The 26354-nt window shown below is 47.0% G+C and overlaps 1 protein-coding gene across 2 annotated transcripts; it reads left to right on the top strand.

Annotated features, from left to right (window-relative positions):
• Positions 1-2566: 2566 nt before the first annotated feature.
• Positions 2567-25435, top strand: ACVRL1 (activin A receptor like type 1). Of its 2 annotated transcripts, XM_064734901.1 has the most exons (11): positions 2567-2585; positions 5143-5429; positions 11413-11483; positions 14155-14379; positions 15081-15280; positions 15699-15798; positions 17823-17969; positions 18796-19071; positions 20333-20530; positions 23666-23796; positions 24794-25435. In XM_064734901.1, the coding sequence occupies exons 3-11, from the start codon at positions 11414-11416 to the stop codon at positions 24926-24928; spliced, it is 1482 nt and encodes a 493-aa protein (XP_064590971.1). In that variant the 5' UTR covers positions 2567-2585; positions 5143-5429; position 11413; the 3' UTR covers positions 24929-25435. The 2 variants fall into 2 exon arrangements, with proteins under 2 accessions (XP_064590971.1, XP_064590972.1); XM_064734902.1 differs by lacking the exons at positions 2567-2585; positions 5143-5429 and adding an exon at positions 6284-6299.
• Positions 25436-26354: the final 919 nt, after the last annotated feature.

The following is a 26354-nucleotide window of genomic DNA, read 5'->3' as shown; positions in this document are numbered from 1 at the left end:
AAGAGGATAAGAGAGCGAGGTTCCTGTTACAATACAATAAATCTTCTTCTGGTTGTGGAACTTGGGGTTTATTGCAAAGGGCCAAGTGCAGGGAGCTGCTGGGAGCTGCCAGGCAGAGCTCAGCAGGCCCAAGAGGAGAGAGGGGTAGAGAGGATGAGAGGGTCAGAGAGTAAAAGTATAAAAGAGTAAAAGGCAAGAGTGTGAAGTTCCTGTTTCAATACAATAAATGTTCTGTGTTGAATATTCTGATTCTCATTAACCAATCTAGTACAATGCACAAGTCCTATAGCATTTCCATACAGCCTATAAAAATCACTACATTCCCATACTGTGTTACAACCCTAAAATCTGCTCTTTGGGCCCCTTCTGCTAAGCCTGAAAACTACTCTTTGGAAACCCTAAAAACTCCTCTTTGGAGTAGTTTTAGACCCTAAAAACTCCTCTTTGGGCCACTTCTGCCAAGCTGGCAGGGTCTGCTCTGACCCTTGGAGCTGTCTGCAAGCAGAGGGTGTTGTTCCATCAAAAGGGGATTTTACCTTCAGCCAGCCACATCATTGTTTTCCCATTGTTCAGTAACTATAGGATCTCAAAGCTTGTTTTCATTTCCATCTCGCTTATAGTTTACATATTCTCACAATCTTTTGCCAGACAATCATATTTATAAGGCTTTCCTGTTTCATCTTCCCCAACACTGGTGTTCCCAGATTTTTCAAGATATTTCAAGATCACCCCAAACCCAGCTCCACCCCAGGGTGCAGGAACGTGAGGCTGAGCTGCTCCTACCCCACCTTTACATGAAGAGTTACAAGTCAAAAGAGTTTAAGTAGAATAATAGTTAGTTTGTCATGGGGTGAAAAATCGATTTTTGGTGGTTTTAGAATGGGGCTCAGGGTACAAAGATGGAGGAATCTGGGCAATTCCCATGTCCTTTTTCCTTCTTCTTCTTAACCCCCATCTTCTGGGAGATGTTGGTGTTTTTAGATTGGTTTAGAGTAGAAGCTCACTGTCTGACATAGGTGATAGGTATTGGAATTAGGGTAAATAATGTACAGGTAGTTTTTAGTAAAAAAGACAAAACCACCTCTGAGGCATCAGGTCAAAATGCAGTGCTCTCCTTGAGTCAGAGGGTATCACAGAATCACAGAATCAATCACAGAACCACAAAATCACAGAGTCACAGAATCACAGAATCACAGTCACAGAATCAATCACAGAATCACAGAATCAATCACAAAATCACAGAATCACAGAATCACAGAATTACAGAACCACAAAATCGCAGAATCATGAGTTTGGAAGAGACCTCCAAGATCACCAAGTCCAAGCTATGCCCTAACACCTCAACTAGACTATAGCACCATGTCCAGTCTTTTTCAAAACACGTGTCGGCACAGAAAAGTCTAAAATCCTTCAGATGCGGAACTCCAACATCTGCTCTTTGGGACACCCCAATCTCAGCCCCACACTTCTCCCTCCAGCCCCATCCCTGCCTTTCTGCCTGCCGGTTTTTGGCAGAAAAGTGATATTGCACCCTTCTAATCAACTGCACAGCCATGATCTCAGTGGTATCAACCAGTTTTGGAAGCCTTTTCCGCAGCCTCAGGTCAAAATGCAGGAATAAGAGTGTATCACAGAATCACAGAACCACAAAATAACAAAATCAGAGTCACAGAATTACAGAATCTATGCTGATGAACATTCTCCAGGCAAATGACCTCCTGTGCCACCTTCAGGGCAGAATGATCCCTGATGCCCACCTTCTCCAGGGCCAGAATGACTCCGATGGCCACACCATTCTCCAGGGACAGAATGACCTCCCTGATGGCCACACCATTCTCCAGGGGCAGAATGACCTCCCTGATGGCCACACCATTCTCCAGGGCCAGAATGACCTCCCTGATGGCCACACCATTCTCCAGGGCCAGAATGACCTCCCTGATGGCCACACCATTCTCCAGGGCCAGAATGACCTCCCTGATGGCCACACCATTCTCCAGGGCCAGAATGACCTCCCTGATGGCCACACCATTCTCCAGGGCCAGAATGACCTCCCTGATGGCCACACCATTCCTCATGGGAAGAATGACCTCCCTGCTCCTGCTGGCCACACCATTCCTGATCCAGGCCAGGACGCCCCTGACCTTCTTGGCCACCAAGGAACGTTGCTGGCTCATGTCCAACCTTGCTGGAGCGCTGCCTGCAAGCAGGATGCCCTGTGTCTGCTCCCATGGAAGGGCTGCAAGAACAGGAATTCCATCCAGGTTATTCCACCCAGGAACAACCCCGGGAGGGGCCAAAATCCGGCCGGATCTCTGCTGAGCAAAGATGGTCACGGAGATAAGGAGTCTGCAGGCATCGTTTTCCTCCTATCAGATGGAAACTGCTCGTTTCCCCCCGGGCTCCAGCACGGGCAAAGTCACCGCTGAAGGTCCTGCCTGTTTTATCCTGGTTTTGTGCTTTTGTTTGTTTAAACTTCTGAGATCTGGGCTGATAGAGCTGGCCAGACTCAAAGCTCCGCCGCCGCGGTGCCCCCGGTGCTCCGGGAGGATCCGGGATGAAATCAGGGCTGGTGGTGAAACAGGGAGGTAAATCAGGTCCTGTCACTTCTTTGGAAATGCTGGAGAGGGCACCGTGCCAGGGAAACAGCTGGCAGATGTTGGAGCTCTGGATGTTGAGGATTTTAGACTTTCTGTGCTGGCACATGTGTTTAAAAAAAGGCTGGACATGGCACTTGGTGCTATAGTTGAGGTGTTTGGGCATAGGTTGGACTTGACGATTTTGGAGGTCTCTTCCAACCTCATTATCTGTATTTGTGATTGATCTGTGACTGTGATTCTGTGATTCGTGATTCTGTGATTGATTCCTGTGATTCTGAGATCTGTGACTCTACTCTGTGAGGTCTTGATTGATTCTGTGATTGATTCTGTGATTGATTCTGTGATCCTGTGACACACTCTGACTCCCAGGAGAGCGCTGCATTTTGACCTGAGGCTGTGGAAAAGGCTTCCAAAATTGGTTGATAACACTGAGATTACAGCTGTGCACTTGATTAGAAGTGTGCAATATCACTTTTCTGCCAAAACCCAGCAGGCAGAAAGGCAGGGATGGGGTTGGAGGGAGAAGTGTGGGGCTGAGATTGGGGTGTCCCAAAGAGCAGATGTTGGAGCTCTGGACGCTGAAGGATTTTAGAATTTCTGCGCTGACACATTCTGACTCGAGGAGAACACTGCATTTTGACCTGAGGCTGTGGAAAAGACTTCCAAAATTGATTGATTTTAGAACCACTGCAGTGATTTTGGAAGCACTGATATTATGGCTGTGATTAGAATGTGTGTAAAATCACTTTTCTGCCAAAACCCAGCCGGCAGAAAGACAGGGATGGAGCTGGAGGGAGAAGTGGGGGGCTGAGATTGGGGTGAGCAGCCCCGAAAGTGGCAAAACGGGAAGCGGAGCTTCCTCTGCCCGCGGTCCCGTGTGCTCCGGGGGAGCGGGAAGTGCCCGGCCCGGCCGTGGGAACGGCACCGGCGGCGGTGTCCCAGTGCTGGGGACAGCGGGGACATCGGGGACGGGCCCTGGGCACAGCGGGGATGTGCCAGCACAAGTCTCTCAGTGAAATGTACCTGAAGGCCTTCAATAAATAAATAAATAAACAACTAAATAAATAAATAATATGTTAACAAATAAGTAAATAATAAATAAATATCTGTAAATAAATAAATAAATAAATAAATTTTTATTCCCTTTAATTTATATATATTATTTATATATATAGATAATAAATAAATAGATAAATAAACAAACAAGCAAATAAATAAATAAATAAATAAATGCTTTTTATTCCCTTTATTTTGTCTGGCCTCAGTTTTTAGATGTAGTCCCTGAGGGGGGGCTTAGTCTGGCTGAAATGTACCTGAAGGCCGTCAATAAATAAATAAACAAATAACCAAATAAATAAACAAATAAATAAATAACATATATATGTAAATAATAAATAAATAAATGCATAACTAAATAAATAAATAAATTCATAACTAAATAAATAAATAACTGCTTTTTATTATCTTGATTTTGTCGGGCCTCTGCTTTTTAGGCAGCCCAAGAAAGAAAGGCCTCATTCAGCACAGCAGCCTGGAATTTCTGGGAATAACCAGCCTGGAATAACCAGGGAGGGGCATCCAAGCAGCCCAAGGCCATTCCCAGATCTAGAACATTCCATCCCCACCCAAGCAAGCTGAGCACCTCGGGGATGCTCAGGGTGAATTGCTGACAGCCATGGGATGGAATTTCCCATAAAAATTGGAAAATTGGGGTGGGAAAAACACTCAGGGAAGGACGAGTGTGACTGTGTTCACAGGGGTTCTTGGATGAGGCAAGAGACGAATAATAAATGAATAATAAATAATAAATCAAGACTTCTGCTCATGGAGAATGTTGACTCCATGATCAGAAGGCTTGATTTATTATTTTATTTTATATGTATATATATATATATATATATAACATTATATTTATACTAAAAACAAAAGGAAGGAAAAGGTTTTTTCAGAAGGCTAAGCTAAGAATACAAAAAAAAGAGAATTATAACAAAGCTAGCTCTCTTGGACTCTGTTTGAGATTGCTCTGGTTTTGATTGGCCATTAATTACAAACATTCAAGATGGCCCAATCAAAATTCTACCTGTTGCATTCCACGTATTTATACTGAAAGGAAAAGGAAGAAAAGGTTTTGTCAGAAGGCTTAGCTAAGAATAGAAAAAGAAGAGAATTATAACAAAGCTCGCTCGGACTCTGTTTGATTGGCCATTAATTACAAACATCCAAGACGGCCCAATCAAAATTCTACCTGTTGCATTCCACAGCAGCAGATAACTATTGTTTACATTATTTTTTTTTCTGGGAAAAAGGGAAAATCCTAAAGAAAGGATTTTTAGTGCAAAAAAATGTCTGCGACAGACGAGGAGGGACTCAAAGGAACCAGGATGGAGCTGGGGCCCGGTGAGCGGGGAGGAAGGGAGGCTGCTGGTGGCTGTGTGCTCAGCAATAGGAAATGCTTTATTAGCTGGGAGTGGTGGAGACAAGCCAGGCAGGAAGAGGCAGTAATAAGAAACTTTTTTTTTTTTTTTTTGACTTCTCCCACATCCAGACCGCAGAGCAGCTGCCAAACGGCTGCGTTGGACAGAGCGGGGTGGCCTAGCCGGGCAGAGCAGGGGAAGGGTGACAATCGTGACAATCGTGACAATCCCTGCCCAAGGGGGACAGGCACGGTCGTGGGTGGCAGCATGGGTGGTGGGAAGGGAGAAGATCCATGAAGATCCTCGGAGTTGGGGCTCAGGAGCGAAGCTGAGGCGGATCCAGGAGCGGGATCGTGGCTGGGAGAGGCCTCCAAGGCTGGGCAGTGCCAGGGGAGCCCACAGGACCTGGATGCTGGAGGTGAGTGGAGAAAAAACCACTCATGGGGTTGGGGCTGCACCAAGATCAGGGCTTCACCCCCAAAATTAGGATTTGGCCCCGTTTGCTTGGTGTTCTGTGGGACTGTGGTGTTGACATTGGGGTTAGAGAGGCTGGAACTGGGTTCCTCATGGGGTTGGGACTGCACCAAGCTCAAGGCCTCACCCCCAAATCAGGATTTGGCCCTGTTTCCTTTATGTTCTGTGGGGTTGGGATGTTGACATCAGGGTTAGAGAGGCTGGAAATGGGGCCAGGGGCTCACACCAGTGTGGTGGCAGCAGGATCTGTGCCCAGGCCCTCGCTAAAGAGCTGAAATAATAAAAAACTGCAGCAGAAAGGCTGGCATCAACATGGGTTGGGCAGTGCCAGGGGGTCCCACAGGACCTGGATGCTGGAGGTGAGTGGGGAAAAGCCACTCATGGGGTTGGGGATTCCCTCCTGGATGACCCCCAAAATCAGGATTTAGCCCCATTTCCTTTGTGTTCTGTGGGGTTGTGGTGCTGACACCAGGGTTAGAGAGGCTTGAACTGGGTTCCTCATGGGGTTGGGCCTGCACCAAGCTCAGGCTGCACCTAGCTCAGGGCTGCACCCCCAAAATCAGGATTTGGCCCCATTTCCTTTGTGCTCTGTGGGGTTGTGGCGCTGACATCAGGGTTAGAGAGGCTGGAAATGGGGCCAGGGGCTCACACCAGTGTGGTGGCAGCAGGATCTGTGCCCAGGTCCTTGCTAAAGAGATAATAAAAATAATTTATTGAAATAATTTACTGAAATAATAAGAAACTGCAGCAGAAAGGCTGGCATCAACATGGGTTGGGCAGTGCCAGGGGGTCCCACAGGACCTGGATGCTGGAGGTGAGTGGGGAAAAGCCACTCATGGGGTTGGGGATTCCCTCCTGGCTGAACCCCAAAATCAGGATTTGGCCCTGTTTTCTTTGTGTTTTGTGGGGTTGTGGTGTTGATATCAGGGTTAAAAAGGATGCAATTGGGGCTAGGAGCACAAATCAGGGCTCACACCAGTGTGGTGGCAGCAGGTCCTTGCTAAAGAGCTGAAATAATAAAAAACTGCAGCAGGAAGGCTGAGATCGACATGGGAAATGGGGAATTTGGGTGTATTTTGAAAAGATGTGGGGAACAAGGAGGGAAATCAGGATTTGGCCCCGTTTCCTTGGTGTTCTGTGGGGTTGTGGTGTTGAAATCAGGGTTAGAGAGGCTGGAATTGAGGTTAGGAGCACAAATCAGGGCTCACATCAGTGTGGTGGCAGCAGGATCTGTGCCTTATTATTTAGCTCTTGCTAAAGAGCTGAAATAATAAGAAATAAGAATAATAAGAATTAAGAAATTAGAATAATAAGAATAATAAGAACAATAAGAATAATAAGAACAATAAGAATAATAAGAATAATAAGAATAATAAAAAACTGCAGCAGGAAGACTGGGATTGGTGTGGGAAATGGGGAATTTGGGTGTATTTTGAAAAGATGTGGGGAAAAAGGAGAGAAAGTTGACAGCACTGCTAGCAGGGGCTGCATGAATTTGCCACCTCAGGGCTCCCCTGTTCCACACCAAATCCCAGGTCTCTCATTAGAATTATTAAGGTGTAAAAATCACTTTTCTGCCAAAAACCAGCAGGCAGAAAGGGCAGGGATGGAGGGAGGAGTGAGGGGCTGAGATTGGGCTGGCCCTGAAAGTGGCAGAACGGGGAAAAAAGGGCAAGAAAGACCCAAATGGTCACTTAAAGAGGCTCCATCTCCACAAACCAAGCTGGGGAGAGCCCCAACCATGGAGCTCCTTCCCACTGGAGCCCTCTGAGAGGCTGGGGCAGCCACAGGCCATGGAATCCCTGCACCAAGGTGACCCTGAGAGGGTTTGGCTGCTGTCTTGAGTGGATTTTGCTCTTTTGAGTGGGTTTTGTTGCTTTCTTGAGTGGATTTTGCTGCTCTCTTTGTGTGGTTCACGTTCATGGAGTGGAAACTCCTTCCCCAGGGTTTGCTCCAGACCCTCAAACTGGGAAATTCTCCTTCCCCAGGGTTTGCTCCAGATTCTGGAGATGGGAAATTCTCCTTCTCCAGGGTTTGCTCCAGACCCTCAAACTGGGAAATTTCTCCTTTCCCAACCCTCAAACTGGAAATTCTCCTTCCTAGGGTTTGCTCCAGATTCTAGAGATGGGAAATTCTCCTTCTCCAGGGTTTGCTCCAGACCCTCAAACTGGGAAATTCTCCTTCTCCAGACCCTCAAACTGGGAAATTCTCCTTCTCCAGACCCTCAAACTGGGAAATTCTCCTTCTCCCGACCCTCAAACTGGGAAATTCTCCTTCCCTGAGTTTTGCTCCAGACCCTCAAACTGGGAAATTCTCCTTCCCCAGGGTTTATTCCATACCCTGGAGCTGGAAAATTCTCCTTCTTCAGACCCTCAAACTGGGAAATTCTCCTTCCCTGGGGTTTGATGCAGACCCTCAAACTGGGAAATTCTCCTTGCCCAGGGTTTGCTCCAGACCCTGGAGCTGCCTCACAGCTCCCTTCCAGCACCCATGTCCCATCCCAGATTATTTTCCTGTTTTTTTTTTCCCTTCTCCTGATGCTACAAATCCCAGAGAATATGAACCAGCCCCCAGGCAGGCAGGGTAAGATGCTCTGGATGCCCATGAGCTGCAGCTCCTGATGAGAAAAGAGGAAGGAAAGGACAGGGATGGGAATACCAGGATTGATTTGTGCCTTTCCTGGGCTGTTTTTCCTGTGGGATGCCACTCTGGATTAAGTTTTGCTCTCAATAACAACAACAATCCATGGGATGTTTGGTGCACAGCAGAGTTTGGGTGAGGCCCTGGCTGCTTTGTGTTCCATGGCAAATATCCTGCAGCTGTCTCATGCTTCAGGATTTTGGGGAAGTGGCTCCAGGGAGGGAATTCACCACCTGGGAGGCTCAGCTTCCCTTTTAAATCACACATCCTGCAGCTCTCGGGGCTGCAGAAATGTGGGGCTGGGGGTGAGGAATCGGAGGGGCTGAGTTTTAAAATAACAATCTGCCCTCTGAGAATTTGGTTTTGCGCTAGCTCCGAGGCTGAGTTTTAAAATAAAGCTGATCCTAGCCCAGCTAAAACTAAAACTCAAGGGATTGAGTTTTAAAATAAAGCAGATCTTAGCCCAGCTCTGAGGAAGTTGGGATTTTAAAATAAAACTGATCCTAACCCAGCTCCAGAGGGGTTGAGTTTTAAAATAAAACTGATCCTAACCCAGCTCTTGGGGAGCTGAGATTTTAAAACAAAGCTGATCCTAGCCCAGCTCTGAAGGAGTTAAGATTTTAAAACAAAGCTGATCCTAACCCAGCTCTGGGGGAGTTGGGAATTTAAAATAAAGCTGATCCTAGCCCAGCTCCAGAGGGATTGAGTTTTAGAATCAAGCAGATCTTTGCCCAACTCTGGGGGAGTTGGGATTTTAAAATAAAGCAGATCTTAGTCCAACTCTGAGGAATGTGGGATTTTAAAATAAAGCTGATCTAGCCCAGCTCCAGAGGGACTGAGTTTTACAATAATGCTGATCTTAGCCCAGCTCTGGGGAACTTAAAATTTTAAGATAAAGCTGATCTAGCCCAGCTTTGGGAGAGTTGGGATTTTAAAATAAAGCAGATCTTAGCCCAACTCTGAGGAATGTGAGATTTTAAGATAAAGCTGATCTAGCCCAGCTCTGGGAGAGTTGGGATTTTAAAATAAAGCAGATTCTAGCCCAGCTCCGGAGGGATTGAGTTTTAAAACAAAGCTGATCCTAGCCCAGCTTTGAGGAATGTGGGATTTTAAAATAAAACTGATCCTAGCCCAGTTCTTGGGGCAGTTAGGAATTTAAAATAAACCCAATCCTAGCCCAGCTCCAGAGGGGTTGGGATTTTAAAACAAAGCTGAGCCTGGCCCAGCCAAGGATGGATCAGCCTGGCATCACTCCTCCACCAAGGCCCTGCCCTCCATCGCCAGGACCCAGGATCTGCTCACTGATCCTCTCGCTGTTGCCTCCCCTCGAGCCACAACCCAGTGAGTTATTTTGGGGAGGAAAAGCCCGATCTGAGCAGGGCTGGGGCCTGCCCTGGGTCAGCCACGTCCTTGCGTGACTGAGCTTCCCCATCAAGGGCAGGATCTAAACAATCTTGATTCCTGTCCCAGCAGCCCTGGGCTGGGCTCTTCAATTGCAGGAAACGGAGCCTTTTGGCATGTTTATGTCGGGAACACGAAGAATGAGCCCAGGAGGGGCCGGGGTTGTGAGGCTGGGGGGGATGGATGTGTTTGCCTTGGCACAAATGGTTCTTTCACAAAGAGAAAAAAAAAATTAAAAAAAAAAAATAAAAAGGAAGATTAAAAATAGCCAAACTTCCCCCCAAAGGCTCAGCAAGGAATTTTTGGCTGTCCCAGCACCTCTGTTTGTGTCATTGATAAGCTCTGCACATAAAAGCAGCCCCAGGAGGGAGACCCTGCTGCTCGTGGCGTGGGGGATTTGGGCTCCATCCCAAGGGCAGGATTTCCCAAATTTGGGATCCCCAGCAGTGCTGTGGCAGCAACAGGGCTGTGGTTTTATGGAGCAGGAGCCCTGGGAAGGATTTCCCAAATTTGGGATCCCCAGCAGTGCTGTGGCAGCAACAGGGCTGTGGTTTTATGGGGCAGGAGCCCTGGGAACAGCGGGGAGTTATTGCATTTGTGGGGTGCCTCGATGTTGGGAGGAATGAGGAATCTGACTCCATCTTCTCAGAAGGCTAATTTATTATTAATACTATTATTAATAATAATTTTAATACTAATACTAATACTAATACTACTAATAATAATACAATATTATATTAAAGAATTCTCAGGGGTCTCTGTATTTGTGTAGTGCCTCGATGAAGGAAGGAATGATCAATCTGACTCCATGTTCTCAGATGGCTAATTTATTATAATATATATATATATTATATTATAAATTATATAATATATATTATATTACATATAATTTACTATTACATTAATTACATTTACATTAATTACATTATTATTATATTACATTACATTACATTATATTATATTATATTATATTAAAGAATATTAAAGAATACTAAACTGTATAGTAAAGAATACGGACAGGATGTTTACAGCAGGCTAAAAAGACAATAATGAAAACTTGTGAGTCTCGACACAGCTTGGCTGTAATTGGCCAATAAATCAATACAATTCACATCAGAAACCCAATGAAACAATCTCCAAACACATTCCAAAGGATGTGAAGCATCCTTGGAAGCGTATTTGGCACAGAGAAATGATGGATTTGACTCATGTTCTCAGAAAACTAATTTATTACTTTATAATACTATATTATATTAAAGAATATTAAACTATACTATACTAAAGAATACAGAAAGGATACTTACAGAAGGCTAAAAAGATAATAATGAAAATTTGTGAGTCCAGAGTCCTGACACTGGTTGGCCAAAGAGTCAAAACAATTCACATCAGAATCCCAATGAAACAATCCCCTGAGGGTAAACAATCTCCAAACTGATTCCAAAGGAGCAAAACACAGGAGAAGCAAATGAGATGAGAATTGTTTTCCTTTTTCCGTGAGGCTTCTCAGCTTCCCAGGAGAAAAATCCTGGGTGAAGGGATTTTTCCAGAGAATGTGAATTTAGCAGGCAGTGCTGGTGTGGGGATCACCAGGAGAAAGGAAGGAGCTGGGGCTGCATGGACGTGGCAAGGACCTGGTTCCTGAACATTCCTGAGCTCTGTGGGGCCACGAGTGGCACCCACACCATGCCAGGGAGCTCTCCTGATCTCGGGATGTCCCGGGATCTGTTCTCAGGAAGGGCCGTGCCCAGGATGTCCGGAGCCAAACACATCTTACCTCACTCTGTTGTGCCTGAATTCTGCAATTCCCCTCCCTTCCCCAAGCCCCCAGGGCTGGGGATGGGCTCTGGGGGTGCAGGGGCTGCTCTGACCCCCCTCTCTCTCCCCAGGATGATGCCGTGTGGGGCTGGTGGCCGGGTGGTGCTGGCGCTGATGACCTTGTCCTTCAGCTTTGCAGCCGGTGAGTGCCAATGGGGTGACAGCAGGTTAAAATAAACCCTTTTTTTGGGAGCAGTTCAGCCCAAAATAAAAGCCAGGGAGGAAGCTGGGCTCCTCAGGGACTGTGGAATGGTGAGCCATCCCCCAGAGAGGATCTCAGCTTAATTTTATGATTACATTATTTTGTATTATATATTGTTGTTGTCATTATTAATATTTTATTTTATTTTATTTTATTTTATTTTATTTTATTTTATTTTATTTTATTATTATATTAATTGTGGTATTATTATATCAGGGTTATTATATATAATTATTATTTTATATATATTATATTTTATAATTATATCTATATTATATAATTATATAATATATTATATTATTATAATTATATAATTGATATATCAATTATATCAATTGTGGTTGATAAAGTGTGTTGCTGTCACCAGAGGGGACGTGGGGGAAATGTCGCTGTCGAAGCGGTCATGACACAAAGCAGAGACCACAAGCAGTCTCAGACGGCAACTCTTTATTATTGAACATGCTGACTTTTTATACACTTTTCAATGGTTTATGCTTTTTCTGCTTTAAATATTGGCTACAATAAATCAACATAACACTATTGGTGAAAAGTTACAGTGACTTCAACTAACTTTCTAAAAATACTTCGTCTGGCTGAAAAGTTCTCTTATCTTCCTTCAGTTCTTCATTTCTTTTGGTCTTCTTGGTTACAGCCTTAGAGAGAGCTCCTTATCAGCTTCTTGCTTCTCAGCTTCTTCTCTCTCCTTTAGCTAGCAGGCCTGCTGTTAGCCCCTTCCACAGGGAAAGGCTGGTACCACATACAAAAATCTGGGTTTTCCCAGGGGTGGTGGTGGTGATGATGATGATGATGATGGTGTGCCTACAGCTGTCAGCTCCAGCTGCAGACAGGCCTGGAGACCCACACCCCTCATTCAGGCTCTTACTGATGGTGCCCCACGTTGGGCGCCACTGTAAGAGCCGAAATGGGAGATGTGGGGCTCCAGGGGCTCTCCAAAATGCAGATTATTCCATCCAAGAGGTTACAGCACTCCAGGGTTGTGGGTAACAGGGCCTGTGCCCACAGCTGTCAGCTCCAGCTGCAGGCAGGCCTGGAGACCCTTTGGTTTTGGTTACATTGCATTTTATACTTTTCTTTTGGTTGCAACACATTTTATACTTTTCTTTTGGTTCCAATGCATTTTATACTTTTCATTTGGTTACAATGCATTTTATACTTTTCTTTGCTGAGCATCTTAATGCAGCAGAACCAATCTACACCTTAACTATTTTCTATAGCCTATCATAACTACTGTAATTACCATATATCATGTTACTGTTCTCCAGTCACTACAAGTCAGTACATTACAGTTAAAGCTAGAGGTTGTTTTTCAGTTTTCTTGCAGTGGAAAATTCTGAGATCTTTTTTCTACTTGCAACTTTGCTGCCTTGTTTGCCTGTGCTGTATTCCTGCTTATTCCTGCTGTATTCCTGGTAAAAACATCTTCTCGTTTGAGGTGGGTTTATCTTTTCCTCTAAGCCATAAAAATCCCTTCTAACTAACAAACCTTTTGCCTTCTTGGTTATCCAGTAATTTCAGCAATTCTTTTCTTCTATATCAAAATCTGCTTCCATCTCTATTCCTTCATCATGCTCTACATTTTAAAATCTTTCTGCTAAGCACACATATCTGTGAGACTTTCTTGTCAAACTTTCATCCTTCCCAACAGCCACCAACCCCAAACCAGCCCCAGCAGCACCCCACAGCACATGGGGAGGGGGACAGGGAGTGCAGGATGGCCACCAGAGCCACCCCCGTGCTGTCCCCTCGCTGTCCCCTCACCACTGGATGTCTGGCTGCCCTCAGGCTGAACTCCCTGATTCCAGGAGGGATATTTTCTGTGCAAAAGGGCAGAGCTAAATTAGGAATTTGGGAGCGTGGCTGCCATCTGAGCCACCATGGCACAGGAAAGCAACTTCAGGGAAGTCAGGAAAAACTCCAGGAAGGACCCTGGGTTTGGCACCCAGCTCCCAAAACACCCTCTGGGAAGGCACTGGCTGAGTTTGGGGTTTTTGATCTCACCCCAGGCTCCCATAGGTGCCATGTGCCCTGGGATTTTGTGGGCAGGATGTGACCCTGTGGGTGGTAAACCAGTGCATCCCAGTTAATCCCAGCTGCTGGGCTGGATTTATCCCAGGCCGGCACAGCCCATCCCATGGAGCCTCTTGGGGCTGTGGGAACAGGGGACCCCCAGGTTCAGGGCTGGGATTTGGAGCCCAGGTGGGAGCAGGAGATTTTCTGGGGGGTTCCAGGATGGGCTGAGCACCCACAGCAGCCTTCCCCTCCTTCTGTGATGGTCCCAAGCTGCTCATTCTCCAAATTTGGAGCCTTTAGGAGAATGTCCATGTCCCCAAAGCCACCAAAGCTCCCGGGTGGGCAGTGAGGTGACCCCATGGAACAAAGTGTCCCTTCCTGGTGCCCGCAGAGGAGCTGCTGTGTGCCTGTGATGTGCCCCACTGCAGACAGCCCAACTGCCTTCCCCTCCTTCTGTGATGGTCCCAAGCTGCTCATTCTCCAAATTTGGAGCCTTTAGGAGAATGTCCCTGTCCCCAAAGCCACCAAAGCTCCCGGGTGGGCAGTGGGGTGACCCTGTGTCCCTTCCTGGTGCCCGCAGAGGAGCTGCTGTGTGCCTGTGATGTGCCCCACTGCAGACAGCCCAACTGCACGGGCCAGGTGTGCTTCGTCAGCAAGAGGAAGGAGGAGGGCACCATCACCCAGCACCGGGGCTGCTTCTCCCAGAACATTCTGGAACACTGCCACACTCCCATCACGGAGCAGTACGGCATGAGGTGCTGCAACTTCCACATGTGCAACGCCGAGCTGGAGATCTTCCTGCAAGGTACAGGGGACAGGGGACAAGCTGCCCACGTGGCTGGGGATGTGGTTGGGTCCCCAGGACGAAGGAAGAATTGATGAATGTGACTCCTTGTTCTTAGAAGGTTAATTTATTATTATATTATGACATAATAATATGATATGGTATGATATGATATTATTGATATATTTTCTTTATGTATTATTTATTATTTATTTTATTATTATATATTTTCTTTTATAGATATATTATATTATATTATATTATATTATATTATATTATATTATATTATATTATATTATATTATATTATATTATATTATATTATATTATATTATATTATATTATATTATCATTACATTATATTATCATTACATTATATTATAGAATGCTACACTAAAACTACACTAAATAATAGAGAAAGGACACAGACAGAAGGTTACAAAGAATTACAATGAGAACTCGTGACTGCGTCCAGAGTCCTGACACAGCTGGACAGTGGTTGGTCATAAAGTCAAAACAATTCACACGAAAACAATCAAACAATCACCTGTTGGATAAACAATCTCCAGATCACATTCCAAAGCAGCAAAACAGGGAGAAGCAATCAGATAAACATTGTTCTCATTCCTCTCTGAGGCCTCTCATCTTTCCAGGAGAAAAATCCCGGGCAAAGGGATTTTTTTCAGAGCATGTGAACGCCACACCCTCGTTTCCCCCACCCAGGAGAAGACGCCCTGGTAAAGGCACCTTCCCTACCCAACCTCCTCCTGATGATCTTCGTCCCCCTGCTGTCCCTCCTCGTCCTCGCGGCGCTCACGGCGCTCTTCTGCTGGAAGGTGGCCCAGCAGCGCCACAAGCACAGCGACTTTGGTGACACCGACCTCATGCTGAAGGCATCCATGATGGGAGACAGCACTCTCGAGGTGGGTGAGCCCCGTGAGGGACCCCAGATGTCCCCAAGGTGTGTGTGGGTGTCGTAGGAAGGGGACCAGGACACCAGATGGTTCAGCACAGGTCCAGTCCAGTTTATTGAAGTATCAAACACTTATACAGCAAATAATAAGGTTATGAATATTCTGTAAGCCAAGCAATCTATTGGTTAAACTATACCATGAACTCTTCCTCATTCCTTAGGGGTTACATCTCTCTTTTCTCATGTCTCTTTCACTGTTTGTTATTATACTACAGCTAGGCTCAAGGACACGCTATCTATGCAGGTGCAGGACTTGGAATTAGCCACGGTTTTGTACTTTTCCAGTCTCTCTAGTCAGCTAAATTCCCAACACGTGGGTGTGTGGGGATGGCCACCACGCTGACCCCGTGGCCGCCCTGTTTGTGCAGGACCTGCTGAACGACGACTGCACCACGGGCAGCGGGTCTGGGCTGCCTTTCCTTGTCCAGAGGACGGTGGCTCGGCAGATCACCCTCATGGAGTGTGTGGGTAAGCAGAGGAGGCTGTGGTTTATTAAAAAATATGGATATTAAAAAACGTGGATCGCTAAAAAATATGGATATTGATCTAGTGCCGATATCCAACTGTGAAGGACAAAAACTCTAACAGTTTAGAGTTTGAAAGTGAATGTTTATTGTGGGATAATTCCCAAAAACACACCGCAATTTACAGGTGATTACAGAGTCCTTTTATCTATACAAGTATTGAATACCCAAAATACAAATGCATATTCATAACTTTGGTACATCCCATTCCTAATAAGGGTATTGATCTGGTACCCATATCCAACTGTGATGGACAAAAACTCTCTTAATAGTCTAAAGTTAGAAAATTAATGTTTATTGTGGGATAGCTCCCAAATATACAGCACAATTTACAGGTGATTACAGAGCCATTTTATCTATACAAGTATTGAATACCCAAAATACAAATACATATTCATAACTTTGGTACATCCCATTCCCAATATGGATATTGATCTAGTACCAATATCCAGAAACTCTCTAACAGTTTAGAGTTAGAATGCTTTTTGTGGGGTAATTCCCAAATACACACTGCAATTTACAGGTGATTACAGAGTCCTTTTATCTATACAAGTATGGAATACCCAAAATACAAATACACATTCATAACTTTGGTACATCCCATTCCCAACCTGGATATTGATCTATGGATTTTGATATCCATAGATATCAATTCAATACAAGTATTGAATACCCAAAATACAAATCCATATTCATAACTTTGGTACATCCCATTCCCAGCATGGATATTGATCTATGGATTTTGATATCCAAAATATATGGATTTTGATATCCATAGATATCAATTCAATACAAGTATTGAATACCCAAAATACAAATCCATATTCATAACTTTGGTACATCCCATTCCCAGCATGGATATTGATCTATGGATTTTGATATCCAAAATATATGGATTTTGATATCCATAGATATCAATTCAATACAAGTATTGAGTACCCAAAATACAAATCCATATTCATAACTTTGGTACATCCCATTCCCAGCATGGATATTGATCTATGGATTTTGATATCCAAAATACATGGATTTTGATATCCATAGATATCAATTCAATACAAGTATTGAATACCCAAAATACAAATCCATATTCATAACTTTGGTACATCCCATTCCCAGCATGGATATTGATCTATGGATTTTGATATCCAAAATATATGGATTTTGATATCCATAGATATCAATTCAATACAAGTATTGAATACCCAAAATACAAAAGCATATTGATAACTTTGGTACATCCCATTCCCAATATGGATATTGATCTATGGATTCTGATATCCATAGATATCAATTCAATACAAGTACTGAATATCCAAAATACAAATACATGTTCATAACTTTGGTACATCCCATTTCCAATATGGATATTGATCTATGGATTTTGATATCCAAAATATATGGATTTTGATATCCATAGATATCAATTCAATACAAGTATTGAATACCCAAAATACAAATCCATATTCATAACTTTGGTACATCCCATTTCCAATATGGATATTGATATATGGATTTTGATATCCATAGATATCAATTCAATACAAGTATTGAGTACCCAAAATACAAATCCATATTCATAACTTTGGTACATCCCATTCCCAGCATGGATATTGATCTATGGATTTTGATATCCAAAATATATGGATTTTGATATCCATAGATATCAATTCAATACAAGTATTGAATACCCAAAATACAAATCCATATTCATAACTTTGGTACATCCCATTCCCAGCATGGATATTGATCTATGGATTTTGATATCCAAAATATATGGATTTTGATATCCATAGATATCAATTCAATACAAGTATTGAATACCCAAAAGGACGCCCGTGCTGCTCCAGGGCTCTCCCACACGGGATCCAGGTGCTCCCACATGGGATCCAGGTGCTCCCACACGGGATCCAGGTGCTCCAGCGGGTCCTGGGGACACTGGGTGACGCGGTGGCACGGCTGTGGCAGGTAAAGGGCGCTACGGCGAGGTGTGGCGGGGCGTGTGGCACGGCGAGAGCGTGGCCGTCAAGATCTTCTCCTCGCGGGACGAGCAGTCGTGGTTCCGCGAGACGGAGATCTACAACACCGTCCTGCTGCGGCACGACAACATCCTGGGTGAGCCACGAGGGCTGGGGACAGCAGGGTGGATCCCTGATCCCAGCTGTTTCACGGGGCCCCAGGTGTTTCAGGGGGTCTCTGATCCCAGGTGTTTCTCCTGTCCCTGATCCTGGGTGTTTCCAGGTGTTCTCTAGGTTCCCCGATCCCAGGTGTTTCAAGGGGTCTCTAATCCCAGGTGTTTCTCCCTGTCCCTGATCCTGGGTGTTTCCCAGGTGTTTTCCAGGTTCCCTGATCCTAGAGGTTTCACAGGATCCAAGGTGTTTCCCAGGTTCCCCAATCCCAGGTGTTTCTCAGGGTCTGTGATTCCAGGTGTTTCTCCCTGTCCCTAATCCCAGGTGTTTCCCAGGGTCCCAGGTATTCCAGGGATCTCTGATTCCAGGTGTTTCTCCCTGTCCCTAATCCCAGGTGTTTCCCATGACCCCAGGTGTTTCCCAGGGTCTGTGGCCCCAGTTGTTTCCCAGGTGTTTCCCAGGTTCCTTGATCCCAACTGTTTCCCAGTTGTTTCCCAGCTGTTCCCCAGTTGTTTCCCAGCTGTTCCCCAGGTTCTCTGATCCCAGCTGTTTCCCAGCTGTTTCCCAGCTGTTCCCCAGTTGTTTCCCAGGTGTTTCCCAGGTTCCCTGATCCCAGCTGTTTCCCAGCTTTTCCCAGCTGTTCCCCAGGTTCCCTGATCCCAGCTGTTCCCCAGCTGTACCCCAGTTGTACCCCAGGTGTTTCCCAGTTGTTTCCCAGCTGTTCCCCATCTGTTTCCCAGGTGTTTGTTCCCCAGGTGATCCCCAGCTGTTTCCCAGCTGTTCCCTGACCCCAGCTGTTTGTCCCTGGCCAGGTTTCATCGCCTCTGACATGACCTCCAGGAACTCCAGCACGCAGCTCTGGCTCATCACGCACTACCACGAGAACGGCTCCCTCTACGACTTCCTGCAGAGGACAGCCCTGGACGTGGACACCTGCCTGGGCCTGGCCTCCTCCATCATCTGTGGCCTCGTCCACCTCCACGTGGAGATTTTCGGCACTCAGGGCAAGCCTGCCATCGCCCACCGGGACCTGAAGAGCAGGAACATCCTGGTGAAGAGCAACCGGCAGTGCTGCATAGCAGACCTGGGTGAGGTGGAGGGGTGCGGGGTGGTACCCCCAAAAATGAGGTACCCCAGGGATGAGGAATCCAGGGGTGTGGTACCCCAAGAGGGTGCCCTAAGGAGGTATCCAGATGAGTACCAGGATGTGGTACCCCAAAGAGGTACCCCAGGGATGAGGAATCCAGGGGTGTGGTACCCCAAGAATGAGGTGCCCTAAGGATGGGGTATCCCAGGGATGAGGTATCCAGGGATGTGGAACCCCAGGGGTGTGATACTCCAGGAATGAGGTACCCCAGGAATGAGGTACCCCAGGGAGGAGGTACTCCAGGGATGTGAAACCCCAGGGATGTGACACCCAGGGCTGCAGCACCCAAGGGTACCCAGGGGTGTGGTACCCCAGAAATGAGGTACCCCAGTGATGGGGTACCCCAAGGATGAGGAATCCAGAGGGGTGTGAAATCCCAAGAATGAGGTGCCCTAAGGATGGGGTATCCCAGGGATGAGGTATCCAGGGGTGTGGTACCCCCAAAAATGAGGTACCCCAGGGATGAATGAGGAATCCAGGAGTGTGGTAGCCCAGGGGTGTGATACCCCAGGAATGAGGTACCCCAGGAATGAGGTACCCCAGGGATGAGGAATACAGGAGTGTGGTACCCCAGGGATAAGGTATTCAGGGGTACCCCAGAGATGGGGTACCCCAGGGATGTGATACTCCAGTGATGTGATACCCCAGGGATGTGATACCCCAAGAATGAGGTACCCCAGGGATGAGGTGCTCTGGGGATGTGGTACCCCAGGGATTAAATACCCCGGGGATGAGGTACCCTGGGGATGAGGAATCCAAGGATGAACTACCCCCAGGGATGAGGTACCCCACTGATGAGGTACCCTGGGGATGAGATACCCCGGGGATGTGGTACTCCAGAGATGCAGAACCCCAGGGACATGGAGCTCTGGGGCTGTGGAACCCCACAGATGTGATGCTCCAGGAATGTGGAACTGCTGAGATGTAACACTCCAGGGATGTGATGCTCCAGGAATGTGGAACCCCGGAGATGTAACACTCCAGGGATGTGATGCTCCAGGAACGTGGAACCCCGGAGATGTAACACTCCAGGGATGAGATGCCCCAGGGTGATGGTGCCACAAGGATGTGGCATCCTGGGGTTTTGGGACCTGAGGGATGTTGAGCCCCATGGACTGCTCAGGGCCGTTATCCCAGCATTTTACAGCTGAATTAATGACCTTAAAAATCACCCTAAACGCCTCGGTGCCCTGTCCCCGCAGGGCTGGCCGTGATGCACTCCCAGGGCAGCGATTACCTGGACATCGGCAACAACCCCCGCGTGGGCACCAAGCGCTACATGGCCCCCGAGGTGCTGAGCGAGCAGATCCGCACCGACTGCTTCGAGTCCTACAAGAAAACAGATATCTGGGCCTACGGGCTGGTGCTCTGGGAGATCACCCGGAGAACGGTGGTGAACGGTGAGCAGCTCCCTGTTCTCCAAGTTCCTCCGATCCCTCCTTCCCCTGCTTTTCTTATTCCTTTTTTTTTTTTTTTTTTTTGTTCCTTCGCCCAGAAGATTAGCTGTAAATTATAAACACTGTAATCTAGTGTCAGCACCCGGCTCCCTGATTAAAGGGCCCATTAGGCTCAATCAGCGCTTTGTTTGTTCAGCGCTGATTAGAAAACAAGCGGCTTCAAAGCGCTGCCTGGAAAGCGGCCACGGCCGGGACCTCCGGCCGCTGGGTTTGGCTCTGGAAATCGCGACTGGGACAAGGGGAAGGATCCCCCCGAGCTGGGGATGAAGGGAATTGGGGCAGCCTGGCCAGCGCTGCTCATCGCGGCAAAGTCCATTTAAATGTTAATTAAATGGTGGGCGCTGGCGGATGGGGTGGGAGGGTCAGTCTGGCCGGGATAATCTCATTTATGTCCCCAGGGCTCCCTCAGGTGACACATTTACTCCGAATTACCCCAACCTTGCGTAGCAATGACCTTCAGCCCGCTGGGTTTAACCCTTCCAGGACCCCTCGCTCTTCAGGGGATCGGGGATGGGGGAGAACTCCAGGGCTCAATGAGGTTTTGGGGTGCAGGGAGCTGCTGGGGGCTCGAGGCTCCCCAGAAACATTAAATCCCACGGGGGACACGGACATGTGCAAGAATTAAAGCGAGATTAGCTGGGCCAGCTGGCAGGGCTGACTGATAACAGCCACCAAGGGCTGTTATGGGTGATGATCCTCGTGGTGGGGCTGGCGCTGGAGCCACCGCTGGTGCCACCACCCCCTGTGCCCAGGAGGGGGTGAGGGGGTGCAGGGAGAAGTTCCAGCAGCCCATGATTGAAATCTGGGTCTCCTCCAGACAGGTCTCATAAACTCTTGGAGATCAACACATCCAAGATGGCTCAGCTACCTTAGAAGGCACAAAATCAGCGGGATGGCTTCTGTGGTAGTGCTGGAAGCAAAAAGGTTTTAATAAAAGGCAAAATAACAAAGCTCCTTATAGAGAAAACCTGAGCTAGATGCAAGAGGGGGAAAAAACAAACTCCACTGATATAAGGGTCTGTTCGAGCTAGGTCTTGTGAGCTTCTGGAGGTTTATACACATTTAAGATAGCTCAGCTACCTTAGAAGGCATAAAATCAGCAGGATGGCTTCTGTGGTAGTGCTGGAAACAGGAAAGTTTTAAGAAAAGCCAAAATAACAAAGCTCCTTATAGAGAAAAACTGAGTTAGAGCAAGAGGGGAAAAAAGAAACTCCACTGATGTAAGGGTCTGCTTGAGTCAGGTCTCACAAGCTCTTGGAGATCTATTTCACACCCAAGATAGCTCAGCTACCTCAGAAGGCATAAAATCACCAGGATGGCTTCTGTGGTGGTGGTGGAAACAAAAATGTTTACATAAAAGGCAAAATAACGAAAGTCTTTATAGAGAAAAACTGAGCCACGTGCAAGAGGGGAAAAAACCAAACTCCACTATGGTAAGGGTCTCCTCAAGCCAGGTCTCACAAGCTCCTGGAGATCTACACACCCAAGATAGCTCAGCCACCTTAGAGGGCATAAAATCAGCAGGATGGCTTCTGTGCTAGTGCTGGAAACAGAAAAGTTTTAAGAAAAGCCAAAATAACAAAGCTTTTTACAGAGAAAAACTGAGTTAGGGCAAAATGTTCTTGCTCCTGGTAAAACACCCCACAAAAGCAATCAGTTCCGTTGTTCTCTTCCTTTTCTTGCTCAGGTGGGATTTTTGGCTCCTGTCCCATTGGCTCTCCTTAAATTTGAGGTGAAATCCCTCAGGTCCTGTGGGGTCTTTTCACCTCATTGAGGAGAGAAATTCCTGGGCTTTTTTCCTTTTTAAGGGAACAAAGGATAATTTGGTCACTCTGCCAACAGGGGGCGCATTGCTATAGGGGATGTGTGGGGTGCGGGTGAGGATGAGGATGAGGACAGGGGTGAGGATGAGGGTGAGGGTGAAGATGAGGGTGAGGGTGGGGATCGGGGTGAGGATGAAGGTGAGGATGAGGGTGAGGGTGAAGATGAGGTGAGGATGAGGGGGGTGAGGTGGGATCGGGGTGAGGTAGAAGGAAGATAAGGTGTGAGGATAAGAATGGGGGTGGGGATCGGGGTGAGGGTGAAGATGAGGACGAGGGTGAGGATGAGAATGGAGGATGAGGACGAGGATGAGGAGGTGAGGAGGTGAGGATGAGGATGGGGGTGAGGATGAGGATGGAGGGTGAGGGTGGGGATCGGGGTGAGGATGAGGGTGAGGATGGGCATGGGGGTGAGGATGAAGGTGAGGACAGGGGTGAGGATGGGGGTGAGGATGAGAGGGTGAGGATGGGGTGAGATGGAGGGTGAGGATGGGGTGAATGGAGGGTGAGGATGAGGGTGAGGATGAGGGTGAGGATGGGCATGGGGGTGAGGATGAAGGTGAGGAAGGGGTGAGGATGAGATGGGTGAGGATGAGGATGGGGTGAGCATGAGGTGAAGGTGAGGATGGATGGAGACGAGGATGAGAATGAGGTGAGGATGAGGATGAAGGGTGATGATGAAGATGGAGGTGAGGATGAGCATGGAGATGAGGATGAGGATGAGGTGAGGATGAGGATGAGGATGAAGATGAGGATGAGGATGAGGATGAGGATGAGGATGAGGATGAGGATGAGGAGGATGAGGATGATGAAGATGAGGATGATGAAGATGAGGATGGAGGATGAGGATGAGCATGGAGACGAGGATGAGAATGAGGTGAGGATGAGGATGAAGGGTGATGATGAAGATGGAGGGGAGGATGAGGATAAGGGTGAGGATGAAGATGGAGGTGAGGATGAGGATGAGGATGAGGTGGGGGATGAGGTGAGGATGAGGATGGGGATGGAGATGAGGATGAGGATGGAGATGAGGATGAGGATGAGGTGAGGATGAGGATGAGGTGAGGATGAGGATGAGGATGGAGGTGAGGATGAGGATGAGGATGAGGATGAGCATGGAGATGAGGATGAGGATGGAGATGAGGATGAGGATGAAGGGTGATGATGAAGATGGAGGTGAGGATGAGGATGAGGATGGAGATGAGGATGAGGATGAGGATGAGGATGGGTTTAACCCCTCTCCGTCCCCGTCCCTCAGGCATTGTGGAGGAGTACCGGCCGCCCTTCTTCGACGCCGTGCCCAGCGACCCCAGCTTCGAGGACATGAGGAAGGTCGTGTGTGTGGACCAGCAGACCCCCGTGATCCCCAACCGCCTCTTCTCCGACCCAGTGAGTCCCACCCCTGTGAAAAATGTGCATTTTAAGCTCGGCTTTTCGCAAATATTCAAATTAATATTATATATGTTATGTTAGAAAGTTGTCCCTGTATTAATTTTCTTAATTATTGCGTTAAATATAGTTTTAGTTTATAAGAAAATGTTGAAATAGAAACTGGAAAATGCCAATCACTTGGTTTTAAAATTTTAAAAGTTTAATAGTAATAAAATGGGTCCAAAAATCTAAATTGTTCAAATTATTATTACTCTAATTCTATTACTATTTTATAGTCATACAATATTACTATAAAATATTAGTATAAAATATAGTAATATTTTACAGTAATATTGTATAGTAATATTTATAGTAATATTTTATAGTAATATTGTATAGTAATATTTTATTACTATAAACAATATGAGACAATAAAAACTAAGAGTATATTTTTATTTATATAGTTATATTTATATTTAAATATATAAAAATATATATCAAAACGAAATATATTTTTATATTTTTATATATTTTATTGATTAATATATATTAACTATATATAGTTTTATATATTTATTTATATATAGTATAGTAATATATATTAACTATGTATATAGTTTTACATAGAGTTATGTTTAAATATAACTATATATATTTATTTATATTTACATATAAACGATACCTATTTAAATACATAGTTATATTTATAACTATATATATTTATAATATATATTTATTTATAATTATCATAGTTATATTTATAACTATATGTTTATAAATACAACTATATATATATTTATATAACTATTTTTATAACCATTCGATTACTATTAAACTTTTAAAATTTTATACAACTATAGTTATATTTATAACTTTATATATTTATATAACAATCTTAATAACCATTTTATTACTAATAAAATTTTAAATTTTTAAAAGCAAGCGATTGGCATTTTTCACGCTATCCATCAAACCGACCACAGCGTTTATCCCTCTTTTTGCGCCTCCCGCTCAGGTTCTGTCGGCGCTGGCGAGGATCATGAAGGAGTGCTGGTACCAGAGCCCCTCCGCCCGTCTCACCGCCCTGCGCATTAAAAAGACCTTGAAGAAGCTCAGCAATTCCGCCGAGAAGCCAAAACCGGAGCAGTGAGCGCCGGGAACCGGACACCGGAGCCAACGGCCGGGCGGCACCGGGCACGGGATGGCTCCGGTCACGGGAGGGGATTCGCTCGCAGCTCCCGCCTCTCCCGCTCCTCCTTCCAGCCGGGTGAATTTGCAAACATGAAAAAAAAAAAAAAATAGGAAAAAAAAAAACCAACGCCAAAGGAGGAATCTGAAAAATCACCCGGTCTTAAAAATATCCCTGGATCCGATATCCGATCCCGGAGCGTCTGGCTGTGCCCGGCGGGGATGGCAGCTGGTCACCCACCCTGAGGGCACCGATGGCAGAAACAACCCTGGCCCTCAGAACCACCCCGGCCCTCAGAACCACCCCCAGCCCGAGGGGCATCTGAGGGGCACGGATGGCAGAACCACCCCCAGCACTGGGGACACGGATGACAGAACCACCCCCAGCCCTCGAGGGGCAACGATGGCAGAACCACCCCCAGCCCTCAGAACCACCCCCAGCCCTGGGAGCACCAACCCTGAGGGGCACTGAGGGGCACGGAGGCAGAACCACCACACCCCCAGCACTGGGGGCACCGATGGCAGAACCACCCCCAGCCCGAGGGGCACCGAGGGGCAGTGAGGCCAACCCCCACCCAGCACAGGGGGCACCGATGGCAGAACCACCCCAGCCCTCAGCACCCACCCCATGGCCATCGTGAGCAACCACCCCAGGGCACTGGGGGCACGGATGGACAGAACCCCCCCAGCCCTCGGGGCACCAAACCCCAGCCCTGACTGGGGCACGGAGGACAGAACCTCCCACCAACCCTGAGGGGCACGGATGGCAGAACCACCCACAGAACCAGCCCCAGGGGCACCTGAGGGGCACCGATGGCAGAACCACCCCAGCCCTCGGAGCACCCACCCCGATGGGCACCGATGGCAGAACCACCCCCAGCCCTCGAGCACCATGCCCAGGGACACCTCAGCCTCAGAACCACCCACAGACCACCGCCCAACCCGAGGGGCACCTGAGGGGCACCGATGGCAGAACCACCCCCACCATCGATGGGCACGAGGCAGAACCACCCCCAGCCCGAGGGGCACCCCGATGGGCACCGATGGCAGAACCACCCCCAGCCCGAGGGGCACCCACCCAGCGCCGGCTCCATCCCGGCGGAGCTGCCCGGACCCGCCCGGCGCTGGCAGGAATTCCCGGCAGAGCCGCGGTGCCCGCTAAAGGAGGGATGGGTTTCCCTGCCAAAGGTTGGCACCTCCCTGGATCTGCACCCTGGATTGTGGGGAGCCCAAAAACTGAGGAGCTGCCGGCATCCAGAGCGGTCTGAGCGTCAGGATGATCACAAAGTGATTTAGGATGATTTTTAAGGTCATCCATTCCAGCAGCTGGCATCCCCCTTGCCAAAGCAGTGCCCTCTTGGCTCTTTTCCAATATTTTGGTATTTTCT

This window comes from Zonotrichia leucophrys, chromosome 29 (genome assembly GCF_028769735.1).
Source record: "Zonotrichia leucophrys gambelii isolate GWCS_2022_RI chromosome 29, RI_Zleu_2.0, whole genome shotgun sequence".
Classification (NCBI taxonomy): Eukaryota; Metazoa; Chordata; class Aves; order Passeriformes; family Passerellidae; genus Zonotrichia; species Zonotrichia leucophrys.
The sequence above is the reverse complement of the archived record's forward strand: the minus strand, read 5'-3'. Positions and strand labels throughout refer to the sequence as shown.

Coding starts and splice junctions, on each gene's coding strand:
- ACVRL1 (XM_064734901.1), top strand. CDS start 11,414: ATGATGCCGTGTGGGGCTGGTGGCCGGGTGGTGCTGGCGCTGATGACC. Junction 14,380..15,080: donor GCTGGAGATCTTCCTGCAAG/GTACAGGGGACA, acceptor TCCCCCACCCAG/GAGAAGACGCCCTGGTAAAG. Junction 19,072..20,332: donor GTGCTGCATAGCAGACCTGG/GTGAGGTGGAGG, acceptor CTGTCCCCGCAG/GGCTGGCCGTGATGCACTCC.